The sequence below is a fragment of the Geospiza fortis genome, unplaced genomic scaffold, assembly GCF_000277835.1.
Source record: "Geospiza fortis unplaced genomic scaffold, GeoFor_1.0 scaffold286, whole genome shotgun sequence".
NCBI lineage: Eukaryota > Metazoa > Chordata > Aves > Passeriformes > Thraupidae > Geospiza > Geospiza fortis.
The window spans coordinates 981,554-1,003,206 of NW_005054444.1; the positions used below are offsets into that span (position 1 = coordinate 981,554).

The 21,653-nt window shown below is 45.9% G+C and overlaps 1 protein-coding gene across 1 annotated transcript in view; it reads right to left on the reverse strand.

The window, feature by feature from the left end:
• Positions 1-20,154, reverse strand: part of LOC102039148 (alpha-2-macroglobulin-like protein 1) — a 35,761-nt gene extending 15,607 nt beyond the window's left edge. The window contains exons 1-27 of the mRNA XM_005427421.1: positions 19,994-20,154; positions 19,218-19,401; positions 17,926-17,976; positions 17,438-17,582; positions 16,727-16,779; positions 16,393-16,413; positions 15,817-15,976; positions 15,162-15,246; positions 14,658-14,769; positions 13,252-13,360; positions 12,601-12,710; positions 11,652-11,816; positions 11,138-11,362; positions 10,182-10,245; positions 9,593-9,738; positions 8,875-9,021; positions 7,489-7,662; positions 6,371-6,476; positions 5,712-5,820; positions 5,392-5,617; positions 5,048-5,174; positions 4,786-4,907; positions 4,561-4,612; positions 4,151-4,234; positions 3,487-3,663; positions 2,181-2,262; positions 1,927-2,083 (exon numbers count right to left, since the gene is read on the reverse strand). Coding sequence (XP_005427478.1) covers positions 1,927-2,083; positions 2,181-2,262; positions 3,487-3,663; positions 4,151-4,234; positions 4,561-4,612; positions 4,786-4,907; positions 5,048-5,174; positions 5,392-5,617; positions 5,712-5,820; positions 6,371-6,476; positions 7,489-7,662; positions 8,875-9,021; positions 9,593-9,738; positions 10,182-10,245; positions 11,138-11,362; positions 11,652-11,816; positions 12,601-12,710; positions 13,252-13,360; positions 14,658-14,769; positions 15,162-15,246; positions 15,817-15,976; positions 16,393-16,413; positions 16,727-16,779; positions 17,438-17,582; positions 17,926-17,976; positions 19,218-19,401; positions 19,994-20,061 — 3,261 coding nt within the window. The 5' untranslated portion in view covers positions 20,062-20,154. The remainder of the gene's footprint in view (positions 1-1,926; positions 2,084-2,180; positions 2,263-3,486; positions 3,664-4,150; positions 4,235-4,560; positions 4,613-4,785; positions 4,908-5,047; positions 5,175-5,391; positions 5,618-5,711; positions 5,821-6,370; positions 6,477-7,488; positions 7,663-8,874; positions 9,022-9,592; positions 9,739-10,181; positions 10,246-11,137; positions 11,363-11,651; positions 11,817-12,600; positions 12,711-13,251; positions 13,361-14,657; positions 14,770-15,161; positions 15,247-15,816; positions 15,977-16,392; positions 16,414-16,726; positions 16,780-17,437; positions 17,583-17,925; positions 17,977-19,217; positions 19,402-19,993) is intronic.
• Between the last annotated feature and the right edge of the window lie 1,499 nt (positions 20,155-21,653).

The window sequence follows — 21,653 nt, forward strand, 5'->3', positions numbered from 1 at the left end:
GCATTCCTGGCCAGGAAAGCCCTCCAGGCTCACTTGCTGAATATCTGCTTGCTGCAAGTTTGCTGTTGAGGGCAGTCTCAGCCATGTTGTTCAAACAGCCTAGACATCCCTTCTCATAGAAAGGCATGAAACAAACTGTAAAGCAATTTATCTCATTAAATATGTTACCACTGTACACTTGAATAAAGTTTTTATGATGCAGGATTTGCATCATAAAGAAGAATTTAGGCAAGTTTACATATAAGTCATCTGGCTTTGAGAAACTACAGGTTAATATGTGTTTAACAGGCTTTCAGGAGCTGCTTTTCATCTCAGAGGGCATTCATTCTTGGGGAAGTTCTGCTTACATCCTCAGATATGAGACAAGAATACATCTAAAATGAGAGGGGGAAATTGGGCTAAGATGCTAAGAAGTGTCATTCACACTGACTAGAAGAAAATTTGTAAGTGTGAGGCAGGTGGAGATGCAGAACCTATTCCAAAAAGTCTGTTCAGATAGAAAGCTCAAGGTGGGAGGATGAACAGTCTACAGACGAGTATGAACAGTCTACATGTACACTCTGGTTTTATTTTGTACTGTATTCAAATTTTAGGAAAGAAATGTGTAACCCTTTGCTTTATGACTGTAGCAGCCTGTTTTCTTTCAGAAATTTGGCTTGTATTTAACATGGGCAATTTTGACCAGTGTGGATTATTTGTACCTTTACAAAGGCGATGAACCCAAGTATTGCCATACTGCACACGCACTGCTCAGTACCTAAGCTCTGGGGCATGTTCACCAAGAGTTTGGTGCATTTCCAGCTACACTGCAGGCATCATTTGGGGGATGACAAGCTCTAGGAGGAGCCATATTTTTAGGGCAGTGGAGGGACAACTGTGTCTTCAGACAGTCCTGTATTAGAGCACATGGAGTATTGTGCACTGTAAGGTATGAGAAGAGGGAGAATCCAGCCAGGGTATTCTAGACAAGCACTAAAATAGAAAAATATTTCTCATTTCCCTGTGCCCTTGAAGTGCCTTGGCACAATTAGCTGTGTTATCTTTTGGCTAGAGTGAAAATTAAGAAAGCCTAGCAGAGTCTAAAACCTCACACAGAGGAAATGGCTGCTGGTTTAGGCCACATTTTTCATTCAGCTCTGGGAAGATGCCTTAGCTGTGCTAGGTCATGCCTTAGCTGTGCTAGGTCATGGGGACATTGCTTTGTGCTACTGCTTGTCAGGACCCAGGACATCCCTCTGGCTGTCCTGAACAGCCAAGACCCCTGCCAGGGGGCTCAGAGACCCTGGCACAGAGCCCAAAACGCCTGTGGTTTTGATTATGACCCATGGAGCAAGTTACCAACCTTAGATGAAGATCTGCAAGCCATGACAAATTAAGTAGAATGATAGTGAATTTATCAAAAGGTGAAAAAGTCGATTTTGGGGTTTTTAGAATGGGGATTCAGGGGGGCAAGATGGAGGAATCTGGGCATGTCCAGCCCTTCTCCTTCTTCTTCTTGGCCTCCATCTTCTGCTGTGATGTTGGCACTTTTAGATTGGTTTAGAGTAGAAGCTCACTGTCTAACACAGGTGATAGGTATTGGAAAGTAATTGTAAATATTGTACACGTAGTTTTTAGTATAAAGACATAACACCACCCTAGGGGCAGGCAGTGTGCCTCTGTCTGTCCTGCTGAGGGGACCTCGGCAGGGCAGGAGAAAGAATTTTATAGCTAAGATACAATAAACAACCTTGAGACCAAGAAATTAAGAGCTCTGACTCCTTCTTCGAGAGCCAGGCTGGGAAAAGAGACTTTCTAACTTTTCTTGGGGTCACTCTGACAAGCTAAAGATCCCAACAACAGCTCACAGTGGAAAAGGCTGAGGAAGCAACCTCGTGCCTCACCATGAGTTCCTCCTGCTCCCACTCCCATGTCTGGCAGCCATACCTTCAGGTCATTGTTGAAGAGCTTCCCAACGCTCTGGAAGCAGCCACTGGGCAGCTGGTGCTTCTGCAGCCAGCGCAGAGCGCTGTGCACGTGGTCCTTGTCGATGTAAATGTGGGAGCTGGCCTGCCCAAAGGACCTGGCTACAAAAGCTGTCAGCCTGTGAGCAGAGCACAGAGAAATCCCATGTCACAGCCAGGAGATGAAGCAGCAAGGACAACGGGTTTAGCGTGACAGTAGCAGTTCTGGTCACTCACCACGTGTTGCCCTGCTCATCACCTTTCCCAAAGGCACTGTAGGAGCCATCGTCGTGTTTGTAGAGCAGCTGACGCTGGTAGCCTGTGACAACGGGACATGGCTGATTGTGAGCACCTGTAGCACCTCAAACTGTATCCCAGCCATGGGAAGATGGCTCCACAGCAAGAGGCTTCACTAGTCTTACAGTCAGAGCTGCTGAGACAAGGACACCAGCCCCAGCTCCCCCTGCACCCCACAGCATCAGCGTGACAAGAAGCAGTTGCACAGCCCTGCTGAAGTGGCCAGGAGGCTGCTCTCCATTACTGGAGCTGTTTGGAGCCAGTGCTTTGGGTTCCTGCCCTGCTGTTTGGCAGAAGGGGCGACATGCTCAGCCACCTCATAGCTCCCCATGTGCCAGGGAGCCCTCAGGGGCTTTGCTGTGAACAAAAAGGGTGGTAGGAGTGAGGAGGAAGGCTTTTCCTAGAGGGGACACAAATTAAACACTAATTACTTTTCAGCACTCCTCCTAGCCCTGCTGGGACTCAACAAAACACTTTTTTTATGGGATGTACAGGAAGCAACAAAGCCATGCCTTTGAACTTTGAGGGCAGAATGCTGTCTGCATCTGTTTGGTCTACCTCCACCCTCCTCATGGCCTTAGTGTTTACCCTTTATCTTTCCTCTCTGCCACCACCATTCTCTTGGATAGACCCCACTCTCCCGAATACATGTACACGATCTCAGTACGTGCTTGCAGTACCAGAGAAAAAGGGGGAAAGAAAAGGAGTAAAATCCTGTCCAGACAAGGAGACTGGCAGGCTGAAATATGAGGCACATTACAACGTGAGACACGAACATAGGCACTATATTAAATTCAGATTATACTGGAGAGAATTTACATGACCCCAAAATATATTTTCTAAAACACGGGGAAACATTAAGCTACTGAACTCCTATTTACTCCCAAAGGCTACTCTTTATTCCATGTAATAGCAGCTGATGCTGTCTTTTCACAAAGTGCTTCTGTGAGCCTTGGACTGGTAAGGGAACGAACAGGCATCACATAATGATGGAAATCACTAATTACCTACACCTTTCTCAAAAAAGCAGACTTAGTACCTCAATTGCCAGCAGAGACAAGTTGTGCTTTCTTCAGAAACTTTTCTTTCCATGAGATATTTCCCTTTTCTCTGTGATACCTTCCTTTGTCACAGCTCTGGCAGTCACTCCCACTCTTGCCCTTCAGCTCCCCACCAGATCTATGCCCCACACTCTTGATTTGTAGCAGCTTCATTTTGCAGCAGAAGGAAGAAGGACAATGCTTACCTATTGTCAGAAATGTCAGTGCTATATCCCTAATTTCTGGGTCCAGTTGTTTAGTCTTGTTCAGGTACTGGAGAATGAAGATGTTTGGTGCAAACAGGACCATGTTCTGTTCACCACAGCCAAAGGGCACATTTAGCAGCTGGTCTAAATTTTGGAGTGCTGGACCCATGATGTCACCTTACATTTGAGAGGAGAGACATGAGAAAGGAAAAGCACAGACACTGAGCAGTGTGAAGCAAAAGGACTGCTGCCTTCCCTAGGCTCTACTGGGATCCTAGAAAAGAGCCAGTCCCTGCCTGAACAGACATGATTGAGATTTCTGATGACCCTCCCTACATTAGGCCAGCACAGAAAGGAAAGCCATCATGGTTCTGGGAGGAGGAAAGGAAGCTTGAGGGAGTCTGAAGAAGGGTAAAGAGAGCTGTCATTCCTGAGTGGGTATCAAGATGGGAAAGGAATTGCAAAGACAAAGTTGGTGGAAATATGCAAGGATTGTTTTGTTTCACTTAAATATTGGAAAATATTACTTGATCGATATTTCTGAGGCCAATGTCACACCCCTTACAAATTATCTCATTAGGAGCTGGGTCAATGCATCAATAAGGCCAAAGATTTATGCAAGTTTTTTCACTGCAGACCCAAGAGCAGGAAAAGCCTTTCTCACCAATCACAGAGAACGTGACTCGGGCAGATCCCTCCAGCACTTCTGCGGGCAGAGTCAGGGAGAACTCTTCAGAGATGGTGTTATCTGAGGAAGGCAGAACCAGACATTTATCCCATGGAAGAAGCCATTCATACAAGTGAAACATCCAGGAGGTGAAGGAGACCCAGGTGAAGCATAATGTGACATCGAGTCACAGGAGCCAAGACTTGCAAACACATGCCTCAACACAGAAAATTTTGCCAGGTAAAAGATTGAAAGGACAAATTATAGTGGTTGTTCTCCCAGGCAGGATGGTGCCACCAGTGCTTGCTCTCTGATTAATTCCCTCCCACCTCTGGGTATTTGCAGTAACCCTGTCCTTTCCATCCTGGTCTCATGATCAATGGCAGTCAGGAATTTTTGTCCCCTACCTGCAGGACAGAGAAAGGCATTTTGGGTCTTCTCTTGTAGGACACCTCCTGGCTGCAAATGGAGAAAGAGTAGTTCAGATAGGGAGGACAGGAAAGGAAGTCACCCTGCCTCAGCAAGTTGGTTTGATGTCCAAGAAGGGGCTAAACTTCCTGTTATCATCTTGCTGACTGCCCCAGGGGACAAACCCTGTCGCCAGGGGTTCTCCACCCTGAGATGTGACCAACCTTCACAAGCAGAGATTTTATCACTGCGTCTCTCCCTCCTTGCAAAGGTGTCACAGCAATCTTGTTAGCACACAGACTGTGTGACTCTTCTGCCACGCTGCTCACGGTGACGTTCACTCTGCCTGCAGGGAGCACAGGGACATGTTGCTGAGCACTTCCAGTAGGCAGCTGTATGTACAAGCATTAGATCCAGACATGCAGACGTGAGCAAATTCCACCCCTCCTCCCACAAGCTGCCACGCATCCCTCTGCTCAGCCTCACCCAGCTTGGTCGCCGTCACATTCCACACAAAGGTTTTTGCTTCGTTGGCACAGAGGCAGCTGGTGAACTGGCAGCCTGGACAGGCATCCACCTTCAGTTCTGGGGTCTCTGTGAGGGTGGTGTGGACCTGAGCATGGTTGGATGTACAGGCACACATTGGGTTAGTGTTAGTAACAGTCGCTGCACCAAGCAGCAAATACCTGGGTGATAAAGTGTGAGGTTATGCTTTATGGCCCAGATACCATCATCAAGGGCTCCTGAGGAGCTCAGAGCTTGTCTTTGGGCTCAAGATTTTGTTCTGACAGAGGCCATGTGATTGGGGAAACTTGCTTGGAGGGACTCACCTGGATACAGTCCTTGAGGTAGTTGAAGACAGTGGCTTTTAGCTTGAAAGTCTCTCCTTGGATCACAGAGTATGGCAGTGATACATCCACAAAGAACGGCTGGAAGACCCTAAGAGAGGTCATAGGCGAGAAACCAAAGCCAATATCGGCAACGCAGAAGGTGTTGGCATTCCATTCTGTGATGGTGTCAGGTACAGCAACTTGGAGAGATGCTTGTCCGTCATCCCTGCAGCAGGAAGCAGAAGAGGAGGACATGCTTACAAGCAGTCAGAAAACTCCAGGAGTGTCCCTGGGGAAGGATGGCAGAGGCTGTTACCTACCCGACAGACACCAAATCCCAAATCCAGGTCTCTGGGAAAAGTGTCCGTGGTTTTGGTTTCTCCTTGTCGTCAGAGTGAGGTTTAGAATCAGCATGGGTAACTTGGCTGTCTGGTAGGGAGCAAGTGATACCACAGAAAACAGCATATATAATTACAGGTGAAACTAGCTCTTCATTCACAGGCAATCTAACACAAACCATAAATGTTTTGTGACACAGAATGTGAGTGGACAGGGCTGGTGTTTCAATGAGAATCTGACACAGTGTGGGTATATGTGGGGAACAGAGCTTTAGGGAGACATAGCTGGATAGAGTTTAGCCCAAGGCTCAGTCTGACGGATCCAAATTTGGTCTGGATCCAGCAGGAGACACACGCTGAAATGGAGTCACACTCCTTTAAATAATCTGTGAAAGTGCTGGTAGAAAGCACACTACATTCTGTATGAAAAACAGTGAACACAGGGGCACCAAGAAAGCATGGGGATTTGAGCTTCTACCTGTGATTTGTAAATCAGGTCCATTGAAAGGGACACAAGCTTTGTTGCTGTTATACACAAACAAGAAACACAGCAGGATGGGGCTCAGTTGTCTCAGCTGCAGGCTGAGAACTGGGAGAGGTAAGACCCTTCACTCAAGAAGTTGGACATGTCTGTTCCTTACCAAGAATAGAGTGTTTTCTTAGAGATATCTTTTTATGAAATTCTGGAAGCACACAGGAAACAGGTTTCTTGATTCTAGTGTTGGTAAATATTTTCATGCGCAGTTTCTGGGAAAATAGTAGAGACAGTAAATCACTGATAAACAAAAGGGAACAAGGAATGTTGAAATTATCTCATGATCATGGGTATCAAATGGGGGCTGGTGGCCAGTGGTGAAACATTTTTAAATGCTGCTTCTTTATATGCATAACCTTGTGGCTCAGACTCTTGACCAGTGCATGAGGAATGGAAACCAGTTTCTGAGGAATACTGGAAGCAACTATTTCTTCTCATACAAGCAGATTTCAACTAGATGTGCACTTCATATGCCCAACCCTAGCAATGACACACAGTCTAAGGAATAATCATCTAGGAGACAGCACAATAACATGCCTTTTGAAGGGAATCAGGTTCTGTATTTGTGTGGTAAAGTTCTCTCAAATTAAGAAACCCATGCAATTCAGACATTTTGGGTTGTTTTCAGTGTGTTGTTACCCTCTTCTCCTATTTTGAGGTGCTTCAACTCATATATTTTCCATATATTTCATTAAAGAGCATTCTGCCAGAAGCAGCACTCAGCACTTCTTGCATTTCAGTTAGCAGACATGTTAACACTTCTCTGGCTATCATGCTTGTTAGCATATCAGTTTATTTCGTTGTTTGTCTTGACAGTTAGCTATAAAGCCAAACTGTGAAAGACTAACTTTTATTTAAACTGCTTGAGGATAAGTAAGGAGATGCTCAATGAAACACAGAGTAAAGCAGTATGTAAATACAATAATAGCCAAGTGGTGATTGGTCAGAATATGGTGAGGTGCTCAGGTGTTACTGCTGTATTCTTGCCGTCCCCCCCCCCACTTTGTAGTTATGGGAGCCTGAAGTAAGTTTGTTCATTTTTACATTATCTTCTTCTTATCAGGTGGTTTGTACTGTACTTACTCAGCTTTCCCCATAGTCCCCAAATGAGTATGGCTACAGTGGGCAACAAGGAACAGATGACTTCTTGTAGGCATTCATGACAGCATATTGGAACTCACTAGGGGAAAGTTGGGAAAGTTTAGAGGAGGTGTAGGCACTCACCTTAAACAGGTTATAGACATCAGCCTCACTTTGGTACCATGGTGCACCCATCCTAGCCTTTTTGTGGGGTCTGGGCTGCTGGGGCAGGCAAGGGTATGCCTCAAAGTCTTCCAGGCGGTAAGGCAAGCCTCGTCCTCCAAACATGAAGGTGTTACTGAAGATTTTATAGTACAACTGCAATGGAAAAACACAGGTCTTCAAACAGAGCTGGCCAACAACCACGTGTATGGGTCAAACTTTTGGGTTGTAGCCTTCTATTCCATATTGAAGAGGTCTGCAGTTGAGGAAGTTGGCACTGACCCAGCTTACACTAAAGGACATAATATAAAGGACATATATAGGATAATATATACTAAAGGACATAATTCCAAGCAGTGGATGTAGACAAGCAGCTTTTAGGCTGCAAGACAGTTCAAGCCTTTCAACACTAGGGTGCAAAATTAGGATAAAAATGCTTCTGTTTAAATACAAGGCATTGGCACATCTGATCTACATATTTAAAGATTATTACTTTAAATACCTGTCAGCAGATGATGCAAGTGCTCTGCACTAGGACAGCATGCCTATGAAATGGACCACCAGATCACACTGTGGGCCCTATCAACTGGTGTAGTGTATCCCCCTGGATTTGGTGAGGCTTCTTTGTAACACACTGTACACTGCTATAATTTAACTTACTACTTTGCATGAGGCATGTACCTGTTTTATCTCTGGTACACATTGTGGATTTATGTTAGAATTTTCAGGTTTTGCAGTATTTTTACTCCAAGTTTTAAATTAATTCCTGGGAAACACGCAGCTGCTTTAAGGTAGGTGCCTCCAACCCCTCTGATTCTCGGAATCCACCTGGGTGCTGACAAAATACTGACCCCTTTTCACCAGCCACTGTGTGCTCTGGGTGCTCTCATCTAGCTACTGTTTTCTAAAGAACTGCTCCAAAATACTGAGCTGTTGCATGGTTTTAACTCAGCAGTGGTTGGGGCAGAGGGACAGGAGGACCCTGCCAGGGCAAAATTCCATTTTAAAGGCTTAACCTCACAGTTTGGTGGAAGATGGTAGAGCAGAGATGTGGATGTGAGGGAGGCTGCTAAGCACTCTCCCTCCAAGCAGAAAGCACCAGCATCTCCTTGAAGTGGCTCTCCCTGCCTCCCCCTGCAGTGCCAGGTAGCATCCACCACCCTTCAGGCAGAGGCTCACAGCACAGAGCTGAGGACGAGAAACACGATCACCCCATAACTGCTCAGGAGAGGCCGAAGAAGGGGCATGGCAGGGCAGCCACCCAACACTGCAGCTGTCCTGGGATGTCCTGTGGGCTTCCTGCCAGCCATGCATGGAGGCAGAAGGCAGGCAGACGTTAGGAAGTTGGACAGGGCAGGCTGCACTCACACTGTGTTCTGTTGGGATTTTGTTCCTATTCATGAGGACGCTCTTGTCGACAGCTCGCACAGAGCACAAGGACCCTGGAGCAGCCATGAGGTTCAGTCTGACTTGTGAGCCTGGGACCTCCTCCTCGTGTGAGAATTCCAGTGCCACCTGCAAAAGAAGACAAGGTCTGGGGGCTTAGCCTTGGAGAGTGAGACCCTCTGACTCTTATATGTCAGGACTGCAGAGGGAAAGACTTTGTATAAGGTAGGGAAGGGGGATGAAGTGCTGAATCAAGCCATCCTGGAAATTCATTGGGAAGGTTAAAGGGGCTGCAGTGCACAGAGCCCTAGCCAGAATTCCTCTACTACCACACATCCACCACCCTCTGATCCAGAACTACCACAGGGAGCTAAGCAGACAAGTTTCTCTTCTGTGTTAGGGAGCGTATGAGAGACAGTGTGTTGCAAAGTCACTAACAGGGAATGGGGGGAAAAAAGAGTTCAAGGGAACCTGGTTTACTCCTTGAGCAAAGCTTGCCAGTTGGTGTTGTGGAGAGCAGAACCAGGAATTCAGGGAGAAGGAGGTTATCTGTCTTGTTTCCCACCTAAAATACTTGGGCATCTGGTTTTGCATATATCCAGCTTATACCATTTGGATGAGGATAAAACAGGACCAGGAACTACAGCAGATCAGAGCACATCAGCAATGCTATCACACTCCTTGTGTGATTTCTGCTCACCTGATGGCTAAAGCACAATGCTACTACAAACTCCTCCATATCAGCCACCACCTCTCCGTCTGAGAAGATCACATACACCAGAAGCTTGATGCCAGGCAGGAAGTCATTGCCAATAGGCAGAGTCAATGAGAAGGAGCCCTGCAGATCTGCACTAGACAGCAGCGAGGAAGAGAGGGACAACATCCAAACAAATCAACTCACTGGAGTGGGACACGCATTAAGAATCAAAAGAGGGACTTAATAATCTCTGCCTTGCAGATAAGAACACCTCACACAGACAATGTCACAAATTAGCAATAAACCAAGCATACCCGCCATTTATTTGACTCATGTCTTCTTCAAAGGTACAAGTTAGCAGCAAATTCATAAGATTGGATGTTATATCAATTAGACAAGACAGAAGGAGCAGTTGCCTAGAAAGACCCTGAATTGAGAGGAGATTTTGTTGGTCTTAGGAGAAGGATCACCATTAAGAACTCAGTTCAATATTTCCCACCTGTGGATAAGAATAACACCTGCAGACAGAGCCACTGGAGAGTGGTCAGTTTTCTGGAGTGTGTTACAAGACACTTCTCATGTTTTTACTCACTCTCATGCTGGGTAATTGGCACCTTCTTCTTTCCGCTGAAAAGGATCTTGCCTTTTGCTATCACCTGAAGAAAAAGAGAAGCACCACTCAAGAGTCTGAATTACAAGAGCAGGAGGAGAGTGTGAAAAGAACACAGGAAGAGAGAATGGCATCTGACAAATGTTTCCCCAGAAGTTCCTCTGGCAGGACATGATTTCCATTTCCATCTCTGCAGCAGAGATGCTGATGGTATAACTGGGTAGGACTTGAGAGGTGTTAGTTAGGCTATGAGAAGGTGGGGCTGCTTGCAAAGCCAGGTACTTCTGAAGCTATGGGCTATGAAGCTCTGCTCTTAAGACCCTGTGAACTCTGATCTTTGCATTATTAGTATCCAGTACTTTCTGATTGTACGAGTGAGTCCAGTCCAGTAACCAAGACAGTCATAACCTCTCAGCTAGGCTTTAGTCACACCTTTGCTTTGACTCACTTTCTTGAAAGTGGACTTCATGAAAACTCTATTGCATACCTCTGCTGTGCATCAAGGCCCTGTGCAAGGGCCTCTCAAGGTTTTCCCTGCAAAGATACAGGCGAGGGAATGTCAGCTGCCCCAGAGATTGCCTCTTAGTTCTCAGACAGATTGCCCCAGACACATATAGACATCCGGGGCTCCCCTTCTGGGCAGAGTTCGGGCTAGCCAGCCAATTCCATCCATGTGGACATAAGAGAAAGTAGGGCAAATGGCAGGCATCTATCACCCAAGCTTAAGTCAAGACATGGATAACAAAGCAATGCAGCTGGGGGCTAGGAGCAAGTCCAGGAACTGGAAAGCAGGTACAGGTTTGAGCAGAACAGAAGTCACAAGCTGGCTGTCTAGGACTAGCTTTATCTTTCCTTTGAGTATCTCTTTGCTGTGAGAAAAGGGTAAAATGCCAGTAAGCTTAACCTTGCCCTGAGAATCAGCTGTCTTCTGTGCTCACCAGGTAGTAGAAATCAATGTGGTCTTCATCGGGGCTGAGTTTATTCTGGGAAAGGATATAATCCACCTGCACTTCCTCCTCTTGATCACAGAGCATCATGTCATCCTTGGCCTTGATCTCCAGGAAGCTGTTGCTCTCAGAGTAGAAAGGTTTCAGCCAACGGAAGTCCTCTCCTTCAATTGCACCAGAAAATGAACTGTCGTCACTTGGAGGGCGGTGGGTACCCTTCCGAGCACAGAAACACAAGGTGGCAATACAATTAGTATCAAGTGATGCAAGAGAACTTGTACACCTGCTGAAACTCTGTTATCACCTGAGCTGATGGCAGACTGCACATCTGTGTGCCTAAAAAAATTTGTTGAAACATCATTTTAAAGTCTCTTACAAGATTTCTTCTTACAAAGTTTTAGCAAAAATCCAAGCTTAGTAGATTTGACACAATCTCATTTTTCCTCTTATTTTTCATGGGACACACCCCATACCAGACAAAAGATTTTCAGTGGCTGATACTCACCCTCAGAGAAACCATCGTGCTGTTCCAACTGGTGGTATCCAGTGTGAAGTGAGCTTCCCCCATCTCATCTGTGAGGAGTGACAGCTGTGTCTCCTCATCATTGACATCAACTATTAGATGGACTGTTTCATTACTGAGGGGAGACTCTTCACTGCGGAAGATCATCTGTAGGGAAGGGGGGAAAGTTAATACCCTGTTATGCCAGACTCTGAGGCACTGACAGTGCTTAATATTAATTGCTTCTATCACTTGGTTCCCTCAGCCCTTCTAGCTTTCAGACCAGTTGGAAGGATCCAAATAAAAGTCCAATAAATACATGAAACCAACAATTTGAAGCTGTTCAGGACTGGAACAAAATAGTAATACAGGCAATGAGACACCTCTATTGGGGGAAAAGGTGAACTCTTCAGACCCTGAGGTGTTTCTTGGACAATGCTGGAGGATCTTTGATGATCAGAAAGAGATTTGTCCCCAGCAACCTAACTCTTGCTGTTCCTTGCCCTCTGTGTTGAGGTCAGTACCGGCCCAGGTGAAAGTGTTTCTAGCCCCAGGACAGCGGTCCTAGCATCACCCAGGTGACCCGAGTCAGAAATGAGTGCCAGTGAACTGATGGGCAAGGCTTTAGAGATTTCTGCCAAGTTACCATGAGTTTTCATCCCAAGGGAATGTTATGTGCCAGCTGACGCACCCCCCATCCCATATGCACAGATTAGTTTCAGGAGATGCTCCTGGGGAAGCCTCCAGAAACTGCAGCTGGCCCCAGAATTCCAGTCCAGGAAATATACTATGTTAGAATGGGGAGAAAAAAATTTTTTCTACATGAGGCTTCACTCCTAGTTTCTGAGTGCCAGCAGAGCAGCATTGACTTTCCTGGAGACTGTTCCTTTTTTCCCACAAGAGGTTTTATCTGTGATGCATTCTGAGCAGAGAAGGGATCCATGAATGTTACCTTCCCTGTGTATGGTATCCCTCGTTTGTAGAATGGATGGAGGTCGATGAACTGTACAGCTTTCTTTATCCATGCAACAGAAATTTGAGCCGTTTCCTCAGAATGGGCTCCTGGGTGGGGAAATGAAAAATCTGTTCAATCTGAAGCAGTGCTCTTAGGGAAGCAGAAGTAAAAAACGTACTTCAACGCTACCTACAACATCTACAAGCTCTAAATTTAGGAAAGAAAATACATTCTTCTAGGATATTATTCCATCAAGCTTTCTGGTCTCCCTGCTTCATGACATGATGCATAATAGGCTATAAGTATTTATTTACATGTTTATTTGTTTGTGTTTTTTGAAGATAAAGGGAAACTAGATAACTGTTTAAACAGTCTAGGACTTTGCAACTGGCTGAGGAACACCCTGGTGTCCAGGCAATCACTATGAAGTTACACATATATGAAGGGAGGTGAACGGTGGAAGGATTAGGAAATCTGGTAAAAACAGATGGAAGAGGTACTAGATAGAGTATAATAGAGACTATTGCCATAACAAAAGACATGGGAACCTTCAAGTTACTTTTTCAAAAGACATTCCACTGCCACATAAAGACCAAAGCCAAAAATGTTGCCTGTGAAGAAGAGAATGCTCCACATATTATCCAGTACCTGTTCCATTTTCCACCACTTTGCCTTTTGCAATTATGTCACTGTCAGCTTCATTTATTTCCAGAGCTTCTGTCTTTATTGTGAAAGTAGCGCAGCCATCCTTATTTGTCTGCACAGAGAGGAGAACAGAGAGAATGAGTGTGGTGTGGAGGAAGACAAACTGTTCCATAGATGCCAGGCAATCCTAAAGAAGTATTTCCAGATATTTTTGGAACAGAGGAAAGCTCCCAAAACCTAACTGCAGAAACCCATCATGGATATCTTAGGCAGAAAAGAAATCAATATGCTTGTATTAAACAATCACAAAAAAGTGGCAAAAAAAAAAAGTACTTAAGGCAAATCACATAAGGGTTAATTATGTCACAGAGAATCTCAGGAGACTGGATTCAGCCCAAATCCTGTAGCTGAGAGAGCATGAATTTCATTATGTGAGCTAAAGGTCTCCCTGAAATGCTATGGCCCTGATGAATAAAGCCTGGCAGTGTGGCTTTCCAGACATGACCATTCCTGTGACATGGCCATATGAAACACAGAAATTCCTGCCAGGTGCAGATGGCAAGAGCTTTGCCAATCATTGAGGCAGAGCCTGGGTATAGCCAGTGTTTCTAGCCCTGCCTAAGAAGTGCTCCTCAGAACCTTTCAGGGCCTCTTACATGCCATGTGGAGCTGGCATTCAGCTGATGTTTTGCACAGCTAAGACTGCACGGCATTCCAGCTGGAGTGCATTTTAAAAGATGCAGAGATCCAGCTAGATTTTTCTATTCTGGCTCATTGCTGGCTGGTCTGACATTTAAAAATATTTCTTGTGACTTTCAGGCCAAAGCCCGTGCATCTGAAACCCGTGGGAAAAAACAAATGCGAAGCATAACCACAAAAAATAATGGACACGGATGAGAAGAAAATGTAACCAGCAATGGACATAATTTCAGACCAGACACTAGCAAGCTTTAGATGACTCATTGTGCAGGGGTAGAGCAAGAAACAGGACATCAGTCCTGGATCCACAGTCCATGTGATGCTCTGATAGCCTGATTATAGGTGGGCGTGGTCACCGGGCTGAATAGGCCCTGGTAGGCTATTGGTAGGCTATTCAGTGATCTGAATAGCCCCACGAGATGGGGTGATCTGATTGCACACTATGTGATACAGACCCTTGGAAAAGGTCCTAGGCACCACTGCTTCCCATGGCTTACACTTTCTCCCAAGGCAGGGAGTCAGGAATGCGCAGCTAGAGCAGTAATTCAAGCACAGGGTTATGGGAAGAGGAATCAGTGGTCTGATCATGTCCAGCAACTGGGAAGATACCAGACTGAACAGGTTGGTGCCCATCTGAGGTGCATTGTGGCAGGTTAAGGGGGCAGAAACACATTTCCAGACACTTTTTGATCTCCTATTTGTTCACCTACCCAGCTGTTTTGCTTCTGAATCGCTGAACTTGTAGAATTGCCTTTCCTGTCCTGGGAGCATGTCATAACAGTGATTTCTACTTTCCCTTGAACAGGCTTCCCATAAGTATACCTATGTCAAAAGAGAGAAACATTCACCAAAAGACAGTCTGCTGACTGTCAGCAGAAATATTGGTATAGGACACCTCCCATCCTCATCAGGGGAAGTGGAGCCCAGAGAGCTTTGCATTGTACCTTGTTTGCTCAGGAACTTTAGCTCATCCTTTAAAATCATTTTGCATCCCTCTCCACCCACTACACCCAGCATCTTTAGTGTCCTTCAGCCTCACTGTAAGTGACCAGGTGTGACAAGGAGCCCATTCCAGAGTGTGGTCTGTCTCCCCAAGACACAGGGTAATGCAAAATGATCATACTGACAAGGGGAAGATCACTTCTTTTTCTTGAGCAATCTGGAGGTGACAGTGGAGTCAAAGGGCAGAGATCACAATGGTATCATGTACTCACTTGCCACAGACAACCAGCTGAAATTCCTCATCTGATGTAGTGATATGTGGAGGGTGCTCAATTTCCACCTCAAATTTTTTCAGCACTGTATGGAAGAGAGTAGGACAAGGATGGAGGAAAAACCAATGGATGGTATGGATGAGTATAGACACTGAGAGAAGCTGTAGCTGCAGTTCAGATGAGGGAAAGACAGTTACATCCCCAGCTCTTCATCACCATGCTGCAGTCAAGTTACTCCCTCCAGCCACACCACCCTGTACTTGCTGCTGCAATTGCACATGGGACTGCTTTCTACTCCAGCTCAGGCAAGGCACATGGCGCAAGGTTTTGTCTTTACCAATGCCAATTAATGGGAGCAAGGCATGATTCCACTTCCCATTACAGGAGCTGACTGGAGTGGATGACGCACCTAGCTCAGCAAAACATGCTCATTACAGGGCACAGATGCAGGTAGAATGAGATGTCAGCCCACAGCCTCTCCTTTGTACCCTGTGCAGCTGCAGAACCTCCAGCCCCATGTGAGATGTGCACACAGACCCATCCATCCTTGTGTCCATTCTGTTGTTCTCCCAAAGCAAAAGGTGGGATGGACACTCTGCTCTCTCCTCCAGCTACCCCCACTGCTTTTCCCACCCCTCTGATGTTGGAGTCTCACCATATTCCTCAACACTGAATTCTTTATAAGCCATGTTCTGCTGCACTGAGATGGTATAATTCCCAAGGGATGCTTCAGACGCCAGGGGGAAGGATAGATCCACAATGCCGTGATTTGACTTTACATTCAGCCACTCAGCAATATGGTTGTTTTCAGGATCCTGTTTGGGAAAGGACATGTAGAGCCACAAGTCACATTGGGCACATGTATCTGGCAGGTCCAGCCATACTCAGGCACAAGAAGGCACTACAAGGGCTTAAACTTGACCCAGTAGAGAGGACTCTAGATTGCCAGGAGATATACCTTTGCTTCCCTCCAGTATTATTTTAGTAAACTTAGGAATTACAGAGGCTGCCAAGAACAGCAAAGCTACTGAGAAGTGGCAGCATCATAACACTAGGGGAAGGAGAAGCAGCTGTGCTGACCACATAGAAGCTGACCACACAGAAAAACCTTCAGCCGAACCTGAACTATAACCATAACTTCATGACGTTACATTTGTGGCACAACTCTGGGAGTGAAAGATCACAGCAGAAGAGACAGATATATCCCTTTGGTCACTTCTTTGTCACTTACCAGCAGCCATATCTGGGAATACTGTAAAAACAAGAGAAACACAATCTCAGTTTTGTAAAACAGCATCCATGTGAACCAGTATAAAGAACTCTGCCTGACATGGGTCCCTGCGCAGAAATTCCTGCCCCATCCAGACCCCACAGTACATCTCCTCCTCCCTCTGTGCCAGCTTACACCTGTCTTTCTTCAAGGGACCAGTGGATGAGTGGTTTCCTTCTAAGATAATTTATTCTTATGGTTTAACAGGCATGAAAGGAGATATCTTGTTCATAAGCCTCTCACCATGTCTCATGCTGAAGCTCCACCTTCTAGAAAAGCACAAAGTGATACTCACCTCATCTTTAATGACCTTAAGGTTCTCATCAAGGTTCACAATTCTAAATTTCACTGTAGAAATAAAGAAAAACATAGTAAAGTATTCTGGCTGCAACAGGTCCTTGCACAAACTTGCTTCTCCTTTTCTATGCTCCAGTATTCATGTCTCTCTGTTTACCTCAGAGATGCTCAGGTCTTTTCCCAAACAGCCCTCCCCAGAACCTCCCACCCCAGAGGGCTTTGTCTGGGAGGCTTATACACAGCTGTGTGCTGCAGAACCCCACTGCCTTTACCTAGAGAGATTACAAATTGGGCTAAACAGTGGGATTGTCTACAGTGGAGTCTGTCTGCAGTCCATTCATATTGTGAAGACTGTGGGGACTCTGTAATTCTACAGTTTGGAACTGACACTCTAGGTTTTACTCAAACATGAACAATAGTCTTCAAGGCTGTCCAGTGTCCTGGAGAGTCCTGGTTTTCCCTTTAGGTCTCACTAGAGATATGGCACCAAAATAACACCCAGGAACAGCAGGTTGGGAATTTGGTGTAGCACACCTTGGCGGGGAGCATCCTGGCTCAAACTGTTTCTAGAAACACTGGATAATAGAGATCTGCTTCCTTCCATCTCCAAGAGCCTTAGCTTGCTGCACTTGGTGAAATCTTCCCTCCAGGTGTGGCTGCTATCTTGACCCTTCCCTCCCCATTTCAATATGCTGCCTTCTTGCCTTACCTGTTTCTCCAGGTTTGTATAAGTCCTTGTCTGTCTCTATCAGAATTATATTCTTCTGGGGCTTGACCAGAACTTTTTTGTCACCATCAAGGAGCACTTTGTCTCCACTGTGGATCAGGACATGCAGAGAAGCCACCTCCTCTGACTGTCAGGTTAAAAAAAAACCAACAAATTACCTCAGACTACAAAGAGCTTGAAAGCGAACCAGAGGCACTTGTCCTTCCAAAATCTCCAATGTCCCCCTCCTCCTTTCATCTACTCTGATTAAAGTCTCTCCTTTCCCCAGTCATAGTCTTCTTTTTTTTGTCCACCTTCTTCATTACCTTTTCTTTGCCCTTCTGCTTGTCATGTTTGCCTCTTTGCACATTTATTTTTCCTCTTTACTGTCTTTCCCACCCTGTATCTCCAACATTAACATGGCTCAGGCACAGGAGAGGCTGAAGCCCTCAAATTTGTAAGAGGAGAGGCAGACAAGAGACATGTCCTACCTCTGTCTCGGAATCATCTGTTCCTCCAGGAATTAACATGAAGTCTGGCACCTACGTTGATTGACACAAGGAAAAGCAAAAAAAATTCATCAGAAACTTTGCATCTTATCACATATATAAGACATCATCTCACTGTTAAAAAATCCCCAAACTTCAGAGTCCAAATTCTTCTGTATGACTCTGTAACCCACTTGTGACAGAGAAGCAGTCACTGCCTTGTTTATGAACTTAATAGTGAACTGACCAACATGTCCTTCTCCCACTTAACATAAATGAGAGAGTTTTATGGAACTAAGTAAACCATAGGAAAGTCAGATCCAAAGTAATGAGAGATGGGATACTGATGAGGCAAACACAGGACATCTCAGCATCAGAGAGACTGAATTCAGCAAGAGGAAGATTTTTTTTGGTGGTTTTTATTTTTTGCTAACAGCAGACTTCCTTGGCTTTCCGAACCAGGACTTGCTCTCTCCTAAGGGTTGGCACCAAACTCTTAGTTAATCATTGTCATGTTGATGTAAAGCCCAAAAGTGACTACAGCCCCTCCTTGAATTCTGCTGAGTCTGCAGGGCAATCAGGGCATAGGCACAGTGACTTTGTGCTGTGCTGAGGAAGACAGGGGCAGTTTGTAGAGCCTCAGCACCACACACATCTCCATGGCTCTCCAGAAATGTAGCTGAAGGTTCTACAGTCAGTGTGGCTCGATAAGCTAACTACGGCAGTTAGCAATGACAGGAACTCAAGCCACTCCAGAAATATCCAGAAATATCCTTGGTGAAATTCAATTCATTGTTGGTTCAGGGCCATCACAGCTAAATTAAAGCAAGCTCAATGTCTATGCAGGCCGCAACTACATCTGGCAATGTAGGTGCAGCTTTAGAGCACAATGGTCCTCTTGGAGCTGAAGGGGCAGGCTCCTGAGGAAACAAGGATGAAAAGAAAGTATTTGCAATGCATTGACTTTTGCTCTGATATACAAGCACTTTTAGGGGCAAAACACTGATTAAACTGAAAATGAATATTTAGCACCACACTTTAAGTAGGATGAAATGTGCTGATACAGATCAAAAGAAATCTGTTCTTTTCTATAAAAATCTTTTTATACATAGAAAAGATGCCCTGCTATCTTGGACTCCAGGACACTTGTATTTTGCCTAGCACTGGTAGGGAAATATACTTATCCTGCTTGGAAGCTATGGCAAGGAAAAGGACAGTGTACCCAGAGAAGTGCCGTGCTCTTGTGTGAACATGAAAGCATCCCCTGCCAAATCAGTAGCCACAGCTACACTCACCTGGAAGGTGATGCTCTGAGAAGTGCCTGGCTTCTCCACATCCTGCTCCACCAGTGTGTGATTCTGGGTTTCTGTCTGCAAGGTGACAGCCAGGTGGACAGCCTCAGTTAGGGAGCTGAAGTGAATGTAGAGCTTCTCCTCCTGGGACTGCCGAAGGATAGCAGGGAACACCACCATATAGTGACTAGAAGAGAGCAGTACATGTTCAAAAACAGGTCAGAGGCTGAGGTGGACAGGCCAGCATCCATCTCTGCTACTTTCATGAAGAGGTAGACCAAGGGTGAGAAATGTCTGGAGGACTGCATTGAAGGAAGTTTAGCTCTTTTAAGCTCCTTTTCAAATGAGAAAGGAGGAATATGCCCAGCATAGAGAACTCCCAGTTTCTCTGTGTCACCACCCTGCCACCAGCCAGGACACAGCTGCCCAGACGACAATGCTCCAGTTGTGAGTACACAGAGCAAGGCTGTGTGAGGAAACCAAAGAAGCCAAACATTCAGTGGCTGAGGCATTAGGCTTCCATCCTCACACCAGATTTCACTCCACCAGCACAGCACAAACAGAGGCAGAACTCCTGTGGCCTCTGTAGCTTTGTGGTGTGTGCAGTGCAGCTCCTCCACAATGCCCGGGACTCTGCAGGAGCTGCTTCTGCTCAGCCCCCTGGGAGCCAGGCTCCCACCATCCAGCTCTGGGGTGCCAAAGAGTGCAGCCCCTCAGCACCACCCCTAACAACAGGCCCTTCCCCCAAGCCCCCCAAAATCAAAAGGAGAGAGTCTCACGGTTCCAGGCTTGCTGCAGCTGCAACTGGGAGTAGGGTCAGGGCTAAGAGGAGCAGTGGTGCTCCCATTGCTTGGGCTGGGACAGAAAGCTGACAAGATCCACACTGGAGGAGAGAGCTGCATGTACTGATGGGTTGGAGCAACCCTAAATACCCCCTCAGATGCTCCTAGGTTCAAAGAGTAGGGGAGTTAATATATGGAGATAATATCTTTTCTAGGCTAATGACATGAGCTAATATTTACTTACTCCCACCAGCAGCAGAGTGAAGGTCACATAACACAGTTCTCCACCCACGTTTACATTCAGGTGGTATTCCAGGCTGTGGGTGCCAGGACACTGGGAAGGGATATGTGGAAATACATGTCTCTCACTCAAGCAGAAGGGGACTTGGGAGAGTCTCATCTCATCTGTGATTGGTCTGGAGCTTGGCTGTAGTATCTGATCAGAGCCAAATCTGCACATCGGCTACTGACCTCAGCTTGTAAAAAGCATCCTCAGCTTGTAAAAAGCAACATTAGTGATCTTCCCCTCATCCAGTCGTTACTCTGAGCTGGGAGTAAAATCCTTTCAAATCACCTCCATCCCATGCATCCCTGCCTCTGTCCACCCATCCATCCCAGACATATCTGATCCTCCTGGATACTCTAGAATCATTTCCAGGGCAGTTCCTGCTACCTATGCCAACGCCTCTCATAGTTCCACTGTTAGGCCTTTCCAAATAAATAAAATATGTATGAACACTTTAAGTCCACACATGTTTTATCAAATCACTACTTTACATGTGCCCAAGCTGAATGCCCAGTCTTTTGACAGATTCCCCCAGCCATAAGGTGATTCTACACTGACCACCCCCCTCCTCCAGACTCTTCCTGGGCACTGCACCCTTGTGTGTTGCAAACAACTAAACAACTGTTTAGTGCAATACAACACTCGTATTTCCATTTCCTGAGTGGCAGCAGTGAAGAGCATAGGGCTTGGATGAATTTGCCCTCTAGTTACAACCTCAATTGAAGGTGGACATCCTCATTCTGTCCTGGCCCTTGCTGTGTTTTAGCAGAGCACAACCAGAGGTACGCAAGCACAGAGAGAATTTGGCATCTGCCCGTGCCTTGCTCCCAGCTGAAGCAATCCCTGGATTTACTTTGGCACAGTCTGCATCCGTGTGCTTAGCACCCACGCTCTTAGACCACAGTCTGATGTAACAGGGGCACACCAGCCTTTAACCTATCACTGACGCTGCAGATAAACCTCAGGTTAAAGCGCCGTATGTCACTGATCTGGGAGCACGTGTCAGTCTCCAAAATTAAAATGGGTTCAAGTCCAAAGTAGTGAGACAAAACCAGAAAAACAACCAAAAGATAATAAAATGCTAAAGTTCTTCCCTTCCTCCAGGGGGAAATGGGGACACTGGCAGAGATGCACGCGAAGCCCTGGGCTGGTCCAGCAGGAGTGAAATTTCAGTAAGAAGCAAATAATACCTAAGAAGTTCTACAGAAGAAGAACCATGGAGAAAAATCCGCCGACATCCCAAAGAATTAATTTGTATCCAAATGTTTCTGATGACATCCCAGTAAAAAATTGGGGATTTTTTTTTAATTGGGCCCCTGTACCAAATACAGTAACTAAGTACTGCTGCTGCCAGCAGCTGTGCTGCCTAAG